The following is a 20,703-nucleotide window of genomic DNA, read 5'->3' as shown; positions in this document are numbered from 1 at the left end:
GAAGACGGGAGCGAGGTTCCCTCCGCTAGGCCAGATTTCAGGAGAGTGGGCGTGGTCCAGTTCCGCCTCCACACGGAAAGGGGCTCTGCACCGGGAGTTAGGTGATGTTTGCTTCAGCGTCCAGTCAGTAGGACCTTCGGGGACAGCGCTCAGGGCTCCTGAAAAACCTCCATCTCCAGATGCTGCAGCCAGGACAGCTACGTCCCCACCCCAGATACGCGGGCTTCAGACACAGCCAAGACAGCCCCTTCCTGAGTGCCTGCAGGGACTCAGCCCGCCCCCAGCTTCCTCACCTGCACGAAGGTGGCAGTGATAGGCCTCTGACCAAGGCCTGGTTGCTGCAGAATCACTTGAGGACAGAGTCAAGGGCTGACTCCCAGTGGTGGCTCAGTGACCACAAGTCCCTTTCCTTCCCTGTGCATTGCCTGGGGTGACTGGGTCAGAGCTGATGTCCACAGCCCTGTAGCCTCCTAACAAGAAAAACAGCTGAAGTTGAGGCAGGGTCCTGCCAGCTCACTCTATTCCCGGTTGGGGAAGGAACCACAAAGCAGAGGGTGACTTTCAGGAGACAGCCACCTGGAGGGGAGGGGAGTCCCTGGGGGCAGATCTCCCCCATGCTCTTCCCGGCTTTAGGACACACCAGTGAGAACACCCAGATGCTCTCGAGGAGTAGAGCATCTGCGGGGATGCGGGCACGGGGACCCTCCCTGCTGTGACAGGCACTGGGGCCCCTGGGCTGGGAGTGCAGAGCGGCCACCCTTCAGCGTGGACAGGCCTGAGCTGGCCTCGGCCACAGCAGGGCAGCGCGTGTGGGACACGAGGGGCCCGGGGCCAGGGTGGCTGTGCAGGAAAGGCAGAGCCTTGCTCTGTTTAGTTTGGTCACGAACAGGCCGAGACCTTGGCTCCACAGCTCTAGCAGTGTGACAGGATCCACTTTGGGACTGAGGGTGGAGGGTCCCCCCGGGAGAGACGCCCTCCGGCCTCCTGTGTCCCCTGTGGCCTCCCCGCACTCTGGGCGCACCCCGCCTGGGCCGGTCCTGTAAAGAGCTCGCCAGGAAGCTGGTCCTGGGCAGCAGCCAGGCCCTGCCGCGTCACATGGTCTCCCAGCCCGCCCTGTGTGGAGGGGGCTGGGACCCCTGCAGGCCAGGGCAGGGGCCTCAGTGTTGGCTGCTGGGACCGGCAGGGCTGCGGACAGGCCCCTGAGTTTAGGAGAAGAAGAAACAGCAGGGTTCAGGGAGGAACCCCTGCCTGGCTCTGGCCTACCTGACAGAGTGAGCCCTCCCCCCACACTCAGCTTCTCCCCCCAGGCAGAGATGGGCCCTACAGGATGTAACCCAGTGTCAAAATAGAGGCACTGACCGTCCCAGGCCAGCAGAGGCTCCCTCAGTGCCGCCAGGCTGGGGACAAGGCCCTTACAGGTGCCCATTGATCCTCTGAACTTGTCACGGCTGCTGGGCACCTTGAGTGCTGAGCCCCCCTCCTTGCACAGCTCCACCCAGAGCCTAAGGGTGAAGCCTGCAGCCCAAGGCTGGGCACAGTGCTGCCCTCCCTGGCTGCCCCGGCCATGTGACTGTGGGCCGGGGGTGGGGGGACAGGTACAAGTCCCAGCCTCACTACTGAACTCGGTGAGGCCCTGTGGACTCTGGGGAGCCACCCCTCAGCACCAGGAGCATGGAGGGGGCCTGATCCTCTCCAGGCCCCCTGGAATCCTGGCCAGGGTGCAGGCTCCAGGCAGAACTCCGACACATCCACACCATCAAATTGCCCCCCACAGTGCCCAGGCCCCTGGCAACCCTCTGATTCCAGTGCCCCACCCCCAGCTGAGAACGAGGCCAGGGGGCCCTGCCTGCGGTCACCTGGAGCCACACGGTTAGCAGCCCTGACTCCAGCCCTTCTCTGCCCCACTGGGTCATCGGGCAGGGCCTGTCTCCACCTGTGTCCAGTACACAGGCACCTTAGTGCTGGGGGTCACAAACACCTAGCTAGGGAATCGAGTGCTGGGGACTTCTGGCTGACACCCCACTTCAAGTCAGACTTGGCCACTCACCCTTAGAACCACCCGGGCCCTCCTGCCCTGGCCCCCCTGCCAAGCCTTCCCCCACAGTCTCACAGGGCCTGTGCCTTTCCAGTGTCTTCCTTTGGGTCCTCTGTGCCTGCCCCTCCTGGAGCCCTCTTTACCCATGATTACACGCCCCATGGGTCCTGCCCAGCTGGCCTTTGGCACCATGTCAGCAGCCAGGCCACACTCAAGGCCCATGTCCTACCATGAACACAGCCCTGAGGCCCCAGTGTATCGCCCTGGCCCAGGAGGTGCCCTGGATGGGCTCCCCTGGGGGCCCAGTCTGGCGGGGCAATCCCGCACACCGCCTCTGGGAGGGGCTGGCCAGACCAGGCCTCCTGCTGCCCAGCTCAGAGGACGCTGCGGGCAGCCTCTGGCCAGCCCCCCAGCACGGCCTCTCACTGCTGTTGGGGCCCCTGGGTGCTCACATCCTGTGTCATCCAGGCTGCTGGCGCGTGGCAGGGAGCTCTTTCTTGGGGTGAAAACAGGGTGAGCATGCAGGTCAGTGCCCAGCACCTGCGAGGAAGGCTCGGGCAGCTCAAGTTCACAGAAGCAGACCCAGGCTGTGTGGTGGGGCATGGCAGGGCGGGGAGCAGAGTTCCAGTGTTTATTATTGTACATATATATATATTTCATGTGTATACACAGATAGTTTTCTCTCTTGGAAGTATTAAAAAATTGATCAACCTTCAATCTATAAAAAATACCTACTCTACATGATAGAAAAATCTCTCCTCCAAGTTTACACTGATTTACACCCAAGGCTTTCCCCCAGAATGTACAATACGAGGCAACATCTTAAACCTTAGTGTAGAAGGTGGGCCACGCAGAGGGTGGAAGGACACAGGGCCACACACATGCTCACACGCTCGCACGCACACACACTCCCTCACGCACATGCTCGCACCAGCAGGGCCCCCACCCCGCCCCCTCCAGGAGGCTCCTGGCCACACTCAGGCCCTGGGGCAGGCCCGCAGCCCCGGGGGGTGATGCTGCTGCTCCTTGAAGGAGCCCCCAAGCCGCCAGGAAGGCCCTGACCTGTGGACATGGGGGCCAGCCCTGCCTGGCCTCCTGCAAAGCGCTCCTGGCAGAGGGACCACGACCCCTGAAGACCTCTGACTCCTGGAGGAAGCTGGCTCCAGACGTGCGGACTCCTGGGGGCAGTGGACATTCGCACGGGGAAGAGGGCCTGCCCCCCAGAGTCAGTGACCTCCACTGGTGGCTCTCACATCATAGGATTAGTGCAGCCAGGGTGTGGCTGGGGGCACGGCCCTGTAACCCGAAGGGCCCCGGGCTTCACACTGGACCAAGGGGCCCCTTCCAGTTGGGTGCCGGCTCAAACAGCCCAAGAAAGCTGGGGGCACGGCAGCGCCTGGTGGGACCCTGACGGCACTGTCCTCGCCTGCCTATCCTCCCCCCACGTCCAGCGCCAGAGTTCTGGGGCCTGTGTGCCATCCAGGGGCAGCGCAGGCCTGGATGGCACCGGGCAGGGCACCTGGTGGCCACGGGGAGCAGCACCCCAGGGGGACCCGTTTCCCTTCCTCCCCAACCGGGCGGGAAGCGCGGGAGGTCTGAGGGGCACGCCCAGCCTGAGGCTGTCCTGGAGCCCCTCTGTCCGGCCCCGCCCCGGCTCCACTGTGTCCTCCCGCTGGGCGAAGGAGACCCCGCGTGCTGGGTGGAGACTTCCTGCGGCTACTTGACCTCCAGGATGGACGGGTTGGTCTCCATGATGGCCACGATGATCCTGTCGATGTAGTCTTGCAGCCGGAAGTTGATCTCCTCCTGCTTCTGGATGGCGTCCATGAGCTGGGGGGGTAGTGGGGCACGGGGTTGGTGCCTGGCACCTGGACTGCCGACGCCTGTGGGCCGCGTGGGGCACGTGGGGGCGGGGCCGTTACCTCATCTCGGGAGACTGAGCTGATCTCCGCGGCCAGGGACTCCGAGAAGGCCGTGGAGAAGAGGCTCCTGGCACCCTGGATGCTCAGGTTGATGATCTGCCCGTTGAGCTCGTCGTTCTGCTCCTTCAGGCTGCGGTTGTCCTGGGGGACACGGGGCGTCACTCCTGGGTGCACGGGACAGGCCCTCCCGCCGGGTGCGGCCCCAGCGCACCTGCTTGAGCCTGCGGACCTCCTGCTCCAGCTCGCTCTCCCGCGTGCGGCTGTGGTATTCCTGCAGACCCGCGCTGCTGCTGCGGCCCCTCCGCTGCTCAGCCTCCAGCTTGAAGAGCTGCAGGTGTTCCAGCTGCTTGCGGAGGTCCTCGATCAGCTGTGGGGGATTGGGCTCAGCCAGGCCGCAGGGCCTCTGGGCGGTCTCCGCACCCATGGGGGCGGCCCCTGCTCACCTCCTGGGTGGCCTCCTTGTCCCTCTGGAACTGGTGCCTCTCGTGGCTCAGCCGGTCCCCCAGCTTCCGCCTGTTCTCCTGCTCGTCGCTGAGCCGCACGGACAGCTCCTCAATCTCATCTAGCAGCTTCTGCTTCTCCTGTAAGAAACAAGGTTGCCGTGGACACGCCCGTATGCCGTGGTCCCTCACAGCTCCCCCAGGCCCAGGTACTGTTTCTGTTGAGGGAGATGGGACCCACACAGGAGCAGGGACTGAACCCAAGTGCTCCCAGGTGTCCTCAGGGCACACAGTGGCCCAGCTGAAGTCAGTCCATCAAGGACAGCATCCTGGATCAAATCAGGGGTTAATCTAAGCGTAACTTTCCAGGCCCAAGGACCCTGAGAAGCCAGGCAGGGCCGCTCACCTTTTGGCAAAGGGAGGGCCAGGCCCCACCTGTCCTGGCTCTCAGCCCAGGGCCCCCATGTCACTGCCAACCAGGTGGCTCCCTCAACTTGGAGACCCTGTCTCAGGTCCCGGCGGCCCGCAGGTACCCCAGGAGGAGCGCGGGGAGCCGGCGGGCAGCTCACCTCCTCCAGGCGCTCGATGTTGGCCTTCAGGCAGGGCGTGCAGGACCTCAGCTCGCTGTTCTCCTCATCCAGCTGCTGCAGCCTGGGCACAAGAACTAGGCTGGGACCCGCAGAGCTGTCCCCGACCCCACACGCGCCCACACAGAGGCCAGAGCTCCTCACAAGCCAGGACGGCATCTACACCTCAGGTGTGGGGACGCCTCACGTTTACAGAAAAGCTGTCACCACGGAGCAAGTCCCTGGACCCCGAGCCCCTAGCGGCTTCTCGAGGCATTTGCAAGTCCTCGTGGCATCCGTCACACACCGGAAACACGGGCGACCAAGCCAACGGCCTCGACCCCGCCTCCCCCAGGCGCCCCTTCCCGTCGGGTCCCTGCACCGCGACGCCATCACAGCTTCTCTGTCCCCTCGGGGCTGCAGCATCTCTAGGCTTCCTCGCTCTTCATGACCTTGTTCTGAGCAGGCCTGGCCCTGTGTTTGGTGGACTCCCCTCAGGCTGGGCCCGTCTGGGGTCCTCTGGAGACTGGACAGGCTGTGGGTCTGGGGAGAGCCCCACAGAGAGGGGTTCCCTTCGCATCCCGCGTGACGCTGACCTGGACCACTGGGTGGTCTGTCTGCCAGGTGTTTCCTTGGTCAGGTTCTGCTTTTCCCATCTGTCCTCTGTCTTCTAGTCACGGGCCCCGTCCAGGCTCCAGGGACGCCCAAAGGGGCTTCTCCACATGTTGTTTGGGCTCCTCATTGACTCAGGCTCTGGCAGAGGCTCCTGCTCTGCCCCAGCTCTGCCCACCTGGAACCCGTGATGCACCGCATGGCTGTGCTCCAGTGCCTCCCCGCTTCTGCTGGTTTTTCTCTGGCCCAACCACATGCCCGCCCTTCTCCCAGGAGCCCTGGTTCCTTCCCTCACGCCCCTGAACCCCCAGGGCTGCAGGTCCAGGCACAAGGAGCTGCTGACTGAGGTGCATAGGGCAGGCAGTGACCCGAGTGCCGTCTTGCTCCGAGGGCCTCTTGAGGCCCCATCCACCTTTAGCCCCAGCTGCTGCCTGTTTGACCAGCAGGATGGCCCGCCCATGGCACCCACAGGCCAGTGCACAGGGCCCCACGGAGAGGCTCTCCTGAAGTCCGCTGACCCCACTGTCCCGAGGCCCAGCAAGAAGGCTGTCCCAGGTGCTGGCGCAGCTGGCCTGCCCCCGGGAGGCCTCTGTCCAGGGAGACCCCAGCACAGCTCTGCGTGCAGCCCCTCCTGCCGCCCACCACTGTGAAAATGTGTCCAAATGTATCTTCCAGCTTTAAGAGCTGGACATAAACACATGCTTAAGGGCCTGGAGTCATGAATCCCTGCTGCCTGCTGAAGGCTGAGGGTGGGGCCATTCAGTCACAAAGATGGTGACTCTGCAGGAGGACGGCAGGAACCCTCGTCAGGGACCCCACAGCTGACCAGCAGCCTGTGGACATTTAGGTTCTCTGCCAGTTTTGAGATGCACGTGTCAGCATGTGTGGACACCGCAGACTAAGTTCCTGGTCCCCTCCTGTGCCTTTGTGGGCATGTGCGTGGAGCCTGCTCCCCTTTCCTGACTGTTTAAGGCTCATGCCTTCAGGGGAGCCCAGGGTAATGTTCTCAGGTTGCCTTAAAGAAAGATGGTGACTTTGATTTGGTTGGTGTAACGTCCTCACGAGAAAGATTAGAGGAGGTGACATCCAGGTGGTGTCCATCTTTGATCCCGATAATCATGGCCTTCAGTACAGTCTTACAGTTCACTTCACAGAGGTTTTCCCACTGTTCCTACGGTCAACTTTGTTCCTAGGCGTCATGCCCTGGGGTGGAGGGCTGTGCGCTGACCGGGCAGCTCTCTCTCTTCCTCATCGCTGTCCGCCTGGCCCGCTGGTCCCATCTCCCCTCCCCGACCTGCCCACCCCCTTCCGCACCCCACCTCCCCTCCCCCATCCTCCATCGCCCCCTCCCCCTCCATCCCATCCCCATCTTCCCCTCTCCCTATCCCCCTCCCCTCCCCACACCTGGCCTGCAGGTTCTCAATCTCGATGCTCTTCTCCCGTTCCATCTTGCACAGGAGCTCCTTCTGCTTGCGGGTCTCCTCCAGGACCATCTCGCAGGCTCTCAGCTCCTGCTCCTTGAGCTGCTCCTCCAGAGCGTTGGCTCTGCCGGCAGAGGGGGAGAGACTGTCCTGAGACACTGCGCCCGGACCTGGAGAGTGGCCCTACCCAGAGGAGGGACAGGCAGGCACAGAGGATCCCCCACGGCCACAGCTCTCGTCAAGGGCGGTTCTGAAGCAGGAGATGTGTCCCCCAAAGGAGGCTCCACCCCATACTGAGGGTGCCTGGGCTTCAGACCCCGGCACAGTCCTGACAGCAGGGACAGTCCCCATTGTTCTCGGGGGCCCTCACCCCCGCCCCAGCCTACACCCACAGTAGCCGCCAGCTTGCTGGGTGTCAGTGTGAGACCCTCTCGGGACAAGCCGACCATGTGCTTGGCCCTGGGCACCTCGTCCTGCTACTCTAGACTAGGGACGTGGTTTACAGACTGCCCCCCACAAGGTCAGATGCGAAGGCAGGTGTCGCAAGAACTCAGAGACAGGTGGAATGTCCACACAGAGACCCCGACCCTGGTATCTTCCCAGACCACCACGCCTACTTGCAGGAGACCTCCCAGAGATGGGCTCCCGGGGTCGGCTGGGCTGGCGTGCCCCCAGCTGCCCTGCACACGGGGCTTCTCATCTGCCTTTCGGTGCCTGCGCCTGAGAGTACACAGTAGGCCGAAGACCATGAGACACCACTGGAAAGCTCTCATACAAAATGTCCAGAGCAGACAGGAAAAACGACCCAGAGGAGACACACATTTTGTGGGAGACACTCCAACTGTCACCCTCAGAGGCCAGAGACACCACATCCATGAAACAGCAGCTGTCACGGGAGCGACGTACAACAGAGGTAGCCCTTAGCAATTAAAACTCCAACCCAACACAATTCTGAATTCAAAAGAGGAACTGAAAGAAACAAAAAATCATCATACAGCAAGAAAGAATGAGAAAGAGAACAGGAAAGGAAAGGAGAACGGTTCAGAAGGTCTAACACCTGACTAACAGAAGTGCAGACTGACTACTGACCTTGGGAGAAAACGGGAGAAACCATACAGAGAAACAATCCCAAGAATGATCCTCCTGAAGCTGAAGGAGCCGCTTTCCAGATTTAAGGGCTAGAACCTCCTGCCCCTGGCTCAGGAGACGACCCGAGGCCCTCCCAGCACCCAGGGAAGGAGCAGGACCCACAGAGCCGTGACCCCAGTGGTGCCAGGGCCCCGCTCACAGATGGACAGATAGCAGCGGAGCAGGCTGCCCAGGGCCGGCTCCCAGCGGAATCCCAGACTCAGCCACCCATCGGTGGTGGGGAGTGCCGGGGGCGGGGGAGCGCGGGCACAAAGCCTTTTTCAGACACGTGAGGCCTTAGGGAGCCAGGCTCCTATGCCTTGAGCAGGGCCTCTGCTTAGAAACCAAGTGGGCGAAGACGTGGAATCTGGAGAATAAGAAACCAGACGTGGGGGACACAGGTGGAACTTGTCATATGCAGGAAAAAAGGCCATGGGGGTCACAGACTGGGAACCGCAAGCAGCCCCAGGAGTGCGGGCCAAGGGGACTCAGGCAAAACCAGGAGGAGCAGCCCAGCAGCTGGACATGGCAGGCCTGGGGCTGGCAGGCAGGGCAGGGCAGGGCGGGCTTTTCACCAGTGTGTGGGTGACTGCTAAACGCCCATCAGGCCAGAAGGCCTGCCCGTCATCTGAGAGAGCTGTCTGGCCGCCCTCGCACTCTCCCTGGCAGCCCCCACCCAGGGCCCAGCACTGTCTCTGAACCCTGAGTCTCAGTCTCCTAGTCCAGGGGGGTCTCAGACCTGATGCAATCCTGCATCAGGACAGGTTCCTGGAATGGGGGCACATGCCAGATGCCCCCAGATGGGAAGCCCAGCTAGGTGTTCTGAGGGCACAGTGTGGCCCCGGCTGCTCTTGAGGGGCCCTCCATTGCCCTTTCCTCAGGGAGAGCCTTGCTCACCCCACCAGTACCCAGAGAGCCAGCCCTCAGCAGCTGGATGGGGGGCGGCACCTAGAGAACCTGAGGTGGATCACACCCTGTAGGCTGCAAGAGATCTGCATCCTGTGCTCACCTGTGTCCCTGCCCTCACCTGTGCATACCTGTGTGCTCTGCCCTCACCTGTGTGCTGTGCTCACCTGTGTCCCTGCCCTCACCTATGTGCTCTGTGCCCACCTGTGTCCCTGCCTTCACTTGTGCACCTACCCTCACCTGTGTGCCGTGCTCACCTGTGTCCCTGCCCTCACCTGTGCACACCTGTGTGCCCTGTGTTCCTGTGTCCCTGCTCTCACCTGTGCGCCCTGTGCTCACCTGTGTCCCTGCCCTCACCTGTGCATACCTGTGTGCCCTGTGATCACCTGTGTCCCTGCTCTCACCTGTGCACACCTGTGTGCCCTGTGCTCACCTGTGTCCCTGCCCTCATCTGTGCACACTTGTGTGCCCTGTACTCACCTGTGTTCCTGCCCTCACCTGCGCTCACCTGTGTACACCTGTGTGCTGTGCCCTCACCTGCATGCCCTGTGCTCACCTGTGTCCCTGCCCTCACCTATGCACCAGCTGGAGGTTCTCCTGCCGCAGCCGGCTATGCTGCTCCCCGTTGGCAGCTGTGTCCTTTTCCAGTTCCGACACCCGCTTCTCCAGGAAGACGACCTGGGGAGTGAGATGGTGGCTTGAGAACAAGGGGCTGGGAGAGTGCGTGCCCCAAGCAGACGGTCCTGGAGGCCACACCCAGCAGGCTGGAGAGCCGTGAGCACCAGTGAGGGCAGGGTGCACACGGCGCCCTCAGGCCTCAAAGGGTGAGGCCTCAAGGGTGGGCAGGGCACTGCTCTGCAGGGCAGTGCGTGCACAGAAAGGCCCAGGGTTGGTGGTGCCCACCTCATGGAGCCAGGCACACTCAGTAGGTGTTGAGAAGTGTAATGACCAGACCACAAGACTGGAGAGTGGGGAAGGCTCGGCAGAGCTGAGATGCTGCAGAGAGCAGGTCCAGGAGGAGGGTGGACAGGGAGGTGAGTGGATGGGGAGGAGGAGGGTGGACAGGGAGGTGGGGGGAGGAGGGTGGATGGGGAGGAGAGTGGAGGGGGAGGTGGGTGGACAGGGAGGAGGCGGCCGGACGGGGAGGAGGCGGGCAGACAGGGAGGCGGGGGGGGGAGGAAGGTGGACAAGGAGGCGGGGAGGAGACAGGGCTGTGCCGTCACCCAGCCCCTGCATGGCCCGGAGCCCTGAGCCTCGTGACCTCGGCCAGAGGGAGGCTGCCCCTCCCCTAGGAACCTCTCCTGAGCAGCAGATTCCACCCACGGCTTGGCTCTGGGCCCTGGCTCTGGGATCGCTGCAGCCATCCCCCCAGCACCTCTCCATGAACAGGTGTCCCTTTCCTGTTCACCCGAGGCTGCCGACCCTGATGGCACCCACCAGAGACCAGCAGGGCTATTGGGGGTCTGCTCAGCCCCCACAATGCCAGCCCCTCCTCCCACCACGCTCAGCACACCTCGCCCAACACACCCGCCAGCCCTGCCACCAGTCCAGGGCCCACCTTGTCAGCGATGTCCTCGTCCATGCCCTCCACGGGACCCCGGGGAGAGTCCTGCAGGGCCTCCATGGTCAGGGCCCCCGACTGCTGCAGGTGCCTGTGGAGGAGAAACGACAGGCCCGTCCAGAGGTCCTTCAGCGGGGCAAGGAGAGCAGAAAAGGGGAGCGACCACGGAGCCGGGCCTGTGCACATGAGCAAGCCCGGGACCGTGCAGAGGCAGAGCCCAGGGGCAGCAGGCAGGTCTCTACCGGAGGGCCTTCCGGCAGGACGCCACAACCAAGGGCCGGGCAAGCGGAGGCCTCACGGGCCCGGGCTCCTCCTCTGCCAGCTCCTGGGCCGGGTACTTTGTACTTGGGCAATAAAACAGGACGTCACCCCTCTCGGCAATATGAAATATTCTCATGTCCCCCAAGCCGGTGAAACATGCTCAGGGTCGACTGCGGGCAGACCGGGCCTTCGGCGCCCTCTCCGTGCCTGACTTGCAGGCGCACCACTGGGGGCAGCCACGGGGCCCAGGCGCGGGGCTCCAGCGGCCGAGCAGGCCCGCAGCCCTGATGCACATGAGAGACTCAGCGCGGTGTCACCCCGAGGAGGCCGGGCACCCCCACTGTGCCCGGGCACGGGCTCCCGCAGGCGGTCACGCAGCTAAGGCCACAGCACGGAGAGCCCGTTCAGGAAAACGCTGTTAGAAAGTGCGCTCTATCAAACATATGAAGGAAGCTCTATCTGCTTTTCAGTACTGACCAAGCTTCTACGTTCTTTTCATCTTTTTCAAGAAACATTCTCAGGGGAACAAAAAAGAAGGGCATCTTCATGCCCAGGGGCCTCGAGCCCGACGGTGCCCTGGGGGGCATATTGGCGCCATGCTGTGGATTTCACTGACCCTGCAGGGCCGGGAGGACGGCATCAGCTCCCACTGAACCGCTCCATGTCCGCGTCCACAGCGGGACCCGAACATGAGCTCCTGGCCCAGGGCCCATCCCGAGGAGGGGCCGCGCCTGGGCCAACACCCGACCCTGACCTCAGACCAGGGGCTGACTCCGGCTTGGGGGTGTGTGGCTGAGTGCGGAGCCATCTCAGTAAGGCCAAGGGTCCTCGTGTGGGGGTGTGGGAGGATGGGTGTGAGCCCATCCTCACTGAGGAGGCCCAGCAGAAGGGACCCGGTGCCCGATCCACCCAAAGGAGGTAGGTCAGGTCGAGTCCTAGACACGACCGGACCCCAGAGCCGCCTGCACGAGGGGACCACAGCCAGGTAGAGAGAAGCGACAGCAGGCATGCTGAGCTTCCTCAGGAGGCCGGGGGCAGTTATGGAGGCAGCAGACTAAAATTGCACGCATATGTGTGTGTGCGCACACACGGCAAACTACACACACCCACAGGCCGGGCTTTCTCACACAAGGGCACTCGTGAGGGAGGGTCAGTCCTCAGAGCAGCACCACAGGCCAGCCTCGGGCGTGGCCCAGGGCCCAGGCGCCCGGGCCTGATGTGGGGCTGGGAGGACGGGACTCGGGCGGCATGTCCCGCCCGCTGCACGTGTTTGGGTGAAAGGCAGGGTGAGCACTGCAAGGTGGCCCCCACCCATCCCCCCCACCCCCCCGAGCCCTCAGCCCTCAGAGTCACAGGGAAAGGAAAACAAGCAATTCATAGCCTCAGGGACAGACGGTGGGAAAGCACGTGGCACCAAAGACCAGACATTCAGGGACCACATGCTGGAGGAGAGGCCCTCCAGCGCCCAAGGGGCCACAGAGAGGAGCGCAGTGGAGGGCCAGCCCCCAGCAAGCACATGACTGGGGACCAGGGCATCCCAACGGGCTGCACCCGACCTGTGACCTGCCCGAAGGCAGCCGCAAGCCAGTTGACAGAGGTGCACGGGCCCTAGCACACGCTGGCCCGGGGCCCCACTGGCTGTGAGCCGGAAGCCTCCAGTAGGAGGCAACGCTCAGAGAGGGGCAGGCGGGAGCGCAGGGCAGAGGCCGCCAGCAGGCACTCTGGGGGCGGGGGGCAGGGGACATCGCAGATCGATGCCCCAGAGAGGCCGGCAGTCAGCAGGAGCCTCCAGACTTGGGCCTGGCCTTCCACTCCGCCAGCCTAATTCACCTGGAAAGGGGTGCAAAGACTCCCCAAAGATGCCTGAGCATCAGGGAAGGGGAGCGCTCCTAGGAGCTCCCAGAAGGGAGACATGGTCACCAAGAGACCCAGAGAGCACTGTGCAGGACCCTCTGCAGCAGCACTGCAGCTAGCGCCTCAAGAGCAGTGCCTTCCGAGCCGCAAAAGGGAAGCCACTTCTGATGTGAAGTCTGCACCAAGCCAGACCACAGGGGCGAGGCACCTGGCGAGGGTGAACCGCCTATTTTCTGGGCAACCCCTTCTCAAGAAGCTACAGGAAGACATGCTGGACAGAAAACAGAGATTAAAAAGGGAAGAAAGGCCCGAGGGTGAGACAAGCTGACACCCAAGAGAGACATGCAGCCCACATGGCACGGGCGCGCAGGGCCGGGGCTCCGAGGCCGTCCAGGCAGGAGATGACACAAACAAAAAACGTCATGGCAATCACTGTCTCTGGGAGAAGCAACATGTTTTTGGGAAAGGACATCCAGTGACCACATTGCAAGCCTCCCCATGGAGAAGGCTGGCCCCGGACATGCCTAGCAGAGGGGGGAGTGTCCACACGCCCCCAGACCTCAGTGCAGCTCCAAGACCGAAGAGCGAAGGGACAGTCCCGATGCGCGTTGTTCACACACTCATCCACCTCGCTGTGGGGAGACGGCAGGGCAGGAGGGGTACAGCCCTTGAAGGAGGCAGACCCAGACCCGGGCTGCGGCTTTGGGGGCCCCCTGACCCTGCCCAGCCCTCAGGTGGGCTTTCCCTCGACCCAACTGGAGGGAGGCGAGAGGTCCCACCAGAGACCCCCGGCCACACACCCGGGTCCCCGTCCACCGCTGGAGTGAGTCTTTATAGTCCACCCTTCAAGTCATTTTCAACCCCAAACCATGAGAAGTGACTTTCAAAAGTTTTCTTGAAAAAGCGCCGTGAGCAGGGATACGTTTCAGGAGGGGTCCTACCTTGCCACCTTCTTGCTGGACAGCCGCTTCGCTGGACTGCAGGATGAAAACAAACAGGAAAGTGGGGTCAGGGGACAGACAGGGAGGACGAGAGGAAGCAGGAAGTGCTGGCGGGGCGGACGGGGTGGGGGCGCGCCACAGGCATGCACACCCGCGCCCCCGGCCGCACCATGCAGGAAAGGCTGGCTCCCGGCTCAGCAGAAACTCAGGGACACAGGGACAACCTCAGGGCCTGGCGAGGCCACCATGCATCACGTGCTCCTAGCCGGCACAGAAGTCTAAGATAGAGTCACCGCCGGACCGTTAGGGCGGGACCCAGAGGGGGCCACGCGGGGTCTGAGCCATCAGCCGGTGGCACATCCCCGGTGCTGCGGGGCCGCGCTGTGCTCCTGAGGCCCGGCTGCCAGAGGCCCGCATGCACAGGAGGTTCTGCCGTGGGTTTCGCTCCAGCGCAGGCACTGCGTACCCTCAGCCCCGGCCGCCTGGAAACCCAGAAAGCGTTCCTGCACCATCCAGGGCAGGCACGCCAGCTCCAGGGTGCCCGCCTCATGGGACCGTCTGCAGTGGCAGAAGGGCCAGCTGACCGCACCTCTAGCCTCTGGTGTCCTAGGTTCCACTTCCCAGTTTACCTGCTAAACCATTGCTGGGGCCTGAGGAGGCACCAGCCACCTCTCAGAGAACAGCGGGGTCTGGGAAGGGACGTGCCCCCAGCCCAAGCCTGTGACACTGCAGCAGCACAGGGACCCAAGACGGGGCCTGCTTCCCGGGGCCTATCTGCATGAGCTGCGCTGTGGTGGAACTCAGGCCCTGATGGCCAGCCCCTGGCAGGTCCGTGGTGGAGCTGCTCTGGTGAGAGACCCCCACTTGCCAGCAACAGCATTCCTCCAGGGGGAGATGTCCAGTGAGTCTGGAAGGTGTGGCCCCGGGCTGGGTGGCCCTCCTCCCTGCCCTCCTCTCCTCCGCCAACCCCTGGCCCCATGAGAACTGGTCACTCTTTATCACACTTCCCATTCAGCTTACTGTGTGGTCCCCTCTCCTGACTGACGAAGTGTCAGCTCAGGACAGACCGCTGTCCAGCTGACTCCTCCCCCCGGGCCCACAGCACCTACACCTCTGGGGAAAGCCGACTCCCCATTGTCACGCAATGAACTATTTCACAGAGGCGCCAGGAACATGGCAAGTACGTGTGTTCTGAGGGTTGGGAGGTAGAAATCACGCCTGTTGTCAAACCTGTTGGACACTGGACTAAGTCACCTTTCACAACTACCAGCTCCGCTCACCCTGAGACAGTTCTGTGGACGCCGAGGGCAAGCCTCTCCTGGAGCACGTATGAGGGGAACTTCCCACCTGACATCTGTGTCCCGATCGTAACGAAGGCTTTGATGGCATGTTAACCCTCTCATCAGCGCCTTTCTTAGGGGACACGTGGCTGAAATGGACGTGAGACCCCTTAGATTTGCTGGCTGGATGCAGTCACACCCCAGTCTAGTCTTGGCCCCACAAAGCCTCACAGAAGTGACCGTGGCTGCCCTGCAGCAGGCCCTCAACGTGGAAAAGACCACCTCCGTGTCAAGAGACTTCAAGAGCAGGAGAACTAAGATGCGCGTATGTCCTCAAGTTCACTCTCAAACACAGAGACGGCAGGGCCCAGCTCAGGAAGTAAAATGACCTCCCCAGCCGAGCGGGCGGCCCGCCCAAGGCGTGTGTGGAGCACTGGGCTGAACATGAGGGGTAGAGGGGGCCGGCGGGTCTCTGAGCCCCCTTGTCCCCTGAAGCCCCTCAATGGGCACCTACAATTCCTCCTCAGTGCTGCCGGGGCCCAGGCTCCCTGTGAAGCTGCCCACCAGCCCTGTCCCTCACTTGACTGGGCGCTGGCTGGACCCGGCTGAGTGGGGCGGGAGGATGCACACGGTGGGCTGTTGTCAAGGGTCCACCAGGCCGGCTGAGGGGCCAATGGCAGGCCCGGGAGACGTGGACACGTGGTACCACCGCCGGTCAAGGCCCCCTCCTCCAGGAAGTCCCCTGGAAGTCCGAAGCACAACAGCACCAGGTGGTCCCGCACCTCCTCTGCGGGGCGGGGCTGTGGGGTGTGTGGCATGAGGGCTCGTCGCTCCGTGCAACAAGCTAGAGCGCCAACCTGCCTAACGGACACGTTGACGCACGCCAACTGCCCAAGCTGTTTCCTGCAACTGGAGGCTGTGAGGAGCCAGGGGCCGCCCCCGGGACTCCAACTTGGGGGTGGGCGGCGTTAGGCGGAGAGGGGAGCAGATGAGGAGGGGGACGGGCGAGGAGTAGCACATGCACATGGGCGGCAGAGCCCCTGTGGCACCTGGCAGAGTGCCGACCCCGAGAGCCACTCCCGTCTGCACCCAGACCTAGGTCCCTTCAGGTTTCCCGATGCTGCTGCTGTGCCTCCACTGAAAACGTCTTTTGGTGAAATGCAAAGAGCATGTCCTCCTAAGAGCAGGCTCTCCTCCATGCGCTGGCGGTCCGCAGGCAAGGCAGGGCGGGGGACTGGGTGGTGGCATGCACGTGGGGCAGCAGGCCGGACGAGCACATGCAGGGCCGGGTGGAGGTGAGGCTGCGGCCCGCAGGCCCGCTGGCCCACTTGAGGGAGCCCCCGGCACTCAGGCGGCACCTGGCCAGGGCGGCGGGCGCTGCGGGCCAGCGGGCTCTCCCGCGCCCGGGACAGACAGCAGGCCAGGCACCGCGGGTTACCTATTCTTCTCGAGGTCGTTCAGGCGAGCAGAGAGGTCCTCCAGGCGGTTGATCTGCCTGTGGCACTGGCTGCAGTAAAACTCAAAGGCCTCGTCAGTGAGGATGCTGTGCAGCTTGGTGCTGAGTGGGTCGGCGCTGGAGGGGCGAGAGGTGCGTCTTCAGGAGGGGCCGGACCAGGGCTGGGCAGGGTGCCGGCAGGAGACCTCTGCTCGTGCAGAGGCCCTCGGCCCACCTCTGGGACTGCGCCGCCTGCCGTGCGGCGGCTGGAGCACTTCCTCGTCAGGCGCTCAGGACGCGGGCGAGCCTGGCAGCTTCACGGAGAAGCCAGCACCGTGACACCCGCATCCTCCACCCGAAATGTGTCTGTGTGAGTGCGGAGCACGCAGCCAGCGCCTCACTTCCCGCCCTGTGGCCATGGCAGTGACTGTCTAGGGAGTGCCACAGCCAGGGCTGCGGGAAGGATGTCCTCTAAAAACTCAGAATCGTTACTGTCCCAGGAACTAACCACAGGGGCCTTCAGGGCAACGGGAAGTGCGGCCACGAGGACCCCAGGCTACTGAAGCACAGACGGCACCCTGCAGACGAAGCCGAGGACGCAGGCGGGCACGGAACCAGTGGAGGCACGTGCGCGGGGGCCTCGGCCGGGCCCTCGGGCCATGCCAGCAGAGCGCACCCCTCTCAGCACATCCAAGTCCACAACCGCCACTGTGGGCACAGGTGGAGAACCCCAGAACCAGGAGCAGGGGGACAGGGGGCTGACGGGGGCAGGCACGGGGGTGGGTGCTTCCTCCAGGCCTCCTGCTGCCCGGAGAGGAAGCAGAGCTGGGAGGAGCCCGCCCGTGAGCCCAGGGCTGGCCCGCCAGATGCCACAGCTCAGTGTATCCAAGGCCGAACCTCGCCGTCTGGGGACGCCAGGTCATTATAGGAAATGAATCCTGACAGCCGTCTGTGATGCAAACACCTCTCTCAGAGGCTGGTCAAAAGACACCAGCATCCAGCTACAAGAGGAGCACGGTCTGAAGACACGCGGGGAACACGGGGAAACAGAGCACTCCGAGGGGAGGCCGGCCTCGGGGCTACTGCAGCCTCATCTGCGGCGGGGAACACGGAGAAACAGAGCACTCCGAGAGGAGGCCGGCCTCGGGGCTACTGCAGCCTCATCTGCGGCGGGGAACACGGAGAAACAGAGCACTCCGAGAGGAGGCCGGCCTCGGGGCTACTGCAGCCTCATCTGCGGCGGGGAACACGGAGAAACAGAGCACTCCGAGAGGAGGCCGGCCTCGGGGCTACTGCAGCCTCATCTGCGGCGGGGAACACGGAGAAACAGAGCACTCCGAGAGGAGGCCGGCCTCGGAGCTACTGCAGCCTCATCTGCGGCGGGGAACACGGAGAAACAGAGCACTCCGAGAGGAGGCCGGCCTCGGGGCTACTGCAGCCTCATCTGCGGCGGGGAACACGGAGAAACAGAGCACTCCGAGAGGAGGCCGGCCTCGGGGCTACTGCAGCCTCATCTGCGGCCGGTCGCAGCGAAAGCAATCACTGGAAGTTCCTGTTTCCGGTGCAAGTAAAAGTGACATCCACACTACACTGTAGTCTAAAGCATCCTGTCTATAAAAAATGCAGGGACTTCCTGGACTCCCAGTTCCCTCTGCAGGGGCACAGGTTCAATCCCTGGTCGGGGAACTGAGATTCCAAATGCTGTGTGGTGCAGCCAAAAAAATGTACAATATGCATACCTTAACTGAAAAACACTTTATTGCTAAAAAATGCTCACCATCACCTGAGCCTTTAGGAAGATGCAATCGGTTCACAACAGTCACGTCGCAGGTTGCTGATCCCAGACTCCCACCATGATCATAATCATATCAAAGGTTTGGAATGCTGAGAATTTCCAAAATGTGACACAGAGATCGACATAAGCACCGCCCTTGGGAAAGTGCAGGAGGGTTTCCACAGGCCTTCAGGGCATACAGTACACGAAGGGGCGTGCAGGGCGAGGCCCATCAGCACAGCCGACTCGGAGAGCTGAGCAGGGCGCCGGCGCTTACTCACACAGGACAGGCCACACACGTCACACGCACACACATGCAACACACACAGAACACACATGACGTGCACACAACAGCCCCCCCACAGAACACATCACACACAGAACACATGCGACACACACAGAACACACGTGATGCACACACAACAGGCCCCCCCCACAGAACACATCACACACACAACACACGCGACACACAGAGAACACACGTGACGCACACACAACAGGCCACACATACACCACATGCATCACACACACAGAACAGGCTGCACACAGAGAACACACGCGACACACACAGAACACACGTGACGCACAGAGAACACAAATGACACACACAGAACACATGTGACGCACACACAACAGCTCCCCCCACAGAACACATGCGACACACAGAGAACACACGTGACACACACAGAACAGGCCACACACGTCACACCCAGAACACATGTGACACACAGAGAACACATGTGACACACAGAGAACAGGCCACACATACACCACACGCAACATACACAGGACAGGCCACACACACCACACACGTGACACACAGAGAACAGGCCACACACCACACACGTCACACACGCAACACAGAGAGGACACACGTGATGCGCACACAACAGCCCCCCCACAGAACACATCACACAGAGAACACACACAACACACACAGAACACACGCGACACACCACAACAGGCCACACGTACACCACACATAGAACACACGCGACACACACAGAACAGGCCACACACAGAACACATCACACACAGAGAACACATATCACACACACAGAACAGGCCACACACACACCACACACACCACACACACAGAACACAAGTGACGCACACACAACAGCCCCCTCACAGAACACATCACACACAGAACACACGTGACACACACAGAACACACGTGACACACACAGAACAGGCTACACATACACCACACATAGAACACACGCAACACACACAAGACAGGCTACACACAGAGAACACACGTGACACACACAGAACAGGCCACACACAGGACACACACGACACGCACAGAGAACACACGTGACACACAGAGAACACATGTGACACACACAGAACAGGCCACACACACAACACACACATTACTCACACAATACACATGACACGCACAGAACAGGCCACACACAGAAAAAACACATCACACACACAACACACACGACACACACAGAGAACACACGTGACACATCACACACACAACATACGCGACACACACACAACACACGTGACACACACAGAACAGGCCACACACACACCACGCATGACACACACACAACACACGTGACACACACAGAATAGGCTACACACACATCACCCACCGTGTCCCCTGCAGCCGTGGTCCCCACTGCAGAGGGTCTCTGGGGACAGCTCCGCACTGCCCTCGCCATAGTCCTCATCACACACACCACCCACATCACACACACAGAACACACGTGACACACAGAGAACAGGCAACACACACCACCCACACATCACACACTAGCACACACGCACTCTCTCACACACACAGAACACATATCACACACACACACAGCCTGCCTCAAGCTTACCGCAAATCACAGCTCAATTCACAAGCAGCGCTGAGAAACACGCACAGCCAAGCGTCCCCTGTCTGTATGCCTGGGGCTCGGCCTCGGCCTCTCAAACAGGGAGACGGGACCACGACGGGATGAGAGGAGCTGCAGCCAACATTCCCCCCAACGGGAACCCTAATCTCAGTGGCACTTCTCAGCTACATCACAGGGAACGAGACCAGCCTGCAAACAGGAGCCTTTACCTGGGAGTGAGGAAGGCGGGATCCCTGCAGCCGCGGTCCCCACCGCAGAGGGTCTCCGGGGACAGCTCCGCCTCACTGCCCTCGCCATAGTCCTCGAAGTGCTCCTCACCACCTATAACCGCGACCACGGACTGGCCCTGCAGGTGGGACCTGCGGAGGCAAAGGAGAGTCAGCTGCCGCCTCGGGACCGAGGACCCCAGAGCTGCGGATGTGACCCGAGCCTCTGTTCGGAGCCCACAGCGACCACACGTGTGAGTGGCGCCTATTCCTGCAGTCATGCTGGGAAAGATAAACTCAGGTGACTGACTTTGCCCGTGGATTCCGCCTGGCCCAGCCGACCCCACACCACCACGTCCGTAACCAAAACTTCACGGTCTGTGTCCCCCAGTCACCAGGTGCCCTGGAGTCCAGGGCTCACTGCACCCCAGCTCCTGCAGACACTCCTGGCTGGGGCCGGACCCCTCCTCACCACAGCCCCCCACCCCAGAACCCATGA

General features: G+C 62.3%; 1 protein-coding gene across 2 annotated transcripts in view; it reads right to left on the bottom strand.

The window, feature by feature from the left end:
* Nucleotides 1-2,627: 2,627 nt before the first annotated feature.
* RAB11FIP3 (RAB11 family interacting protein 3) overlaps nucleotides 2,628-20,703 on the bottom strand; it is a 60,717-nt gene continuing 42,641 nt past the window's right edge. For both annotated transcript variants that reach the window (XM_061400591.1, XM_061400588.1), the window contains 10 exons: nucleotides 20,208-20,357; nucleotides 13,648-13,683; nucleotides 10,589-10,682; nucleotides 9,605-9,708; nucleotides 6,980-7,120; nucleotides 4,967-5,048; nucleotides 4,401-4,538; nucleotides 4,169-4,324; nucleotides 3,958-4,098; nucleotides 2,628-3,865 (listed from right to left, as the gene is read on the bottom strand). In XM_061400591.1, coding sequence (XP_061256575.1) covers nucleotides 3,752-3,865; nucleotides 3,958-4,098; nucleotides 4,169-4,324; nucleotides 4,401-4,538; nucleotides 4,967-5,048; nucleotides 6,980-7,120; nucleotides 9,605-9,708; nucleotides 10,589-10,682; nucleotides 13,648-13,683; nucleotides 20,208-20,357 — 1,156 coding nt within the window. In that variant the 3' untranslated portion in view covers nucleotides 2,628-3,751. The remainder of the gene's footprint in view (nucleotides 3,866-3,957; nucleotides 4,099-4,168; nucleotides 4,325-4,400; nucleotides 4,539-4,966; nucleotides 5,049-6,979; nucleotides 7,121-9,604; nucleotides 9,709-10,588; nucleotides 10,683-13,647; nucleotides 13,684-20,207; nucleotides 20,358-20,703) is intronic.

This window comes from Bos javanicus, chromosome 25, assembly GCF_032452875.1.
Source record: "Bos javanicus breed banteng chromosome 25, ARS-OSU_banteng_1.0, whole genome shotgun sequence".
NCBI classification, from domain to species: Eukaryota; Metazoa; Chordata; class Mammalia; order Artiodactyla; family Bovidae; genus Bos; species Bos javanicus.
Note: the sequence above shows the minus strand (reverse complement) of the source record. Positions and strands in the feature narration are given on the sequence as shown.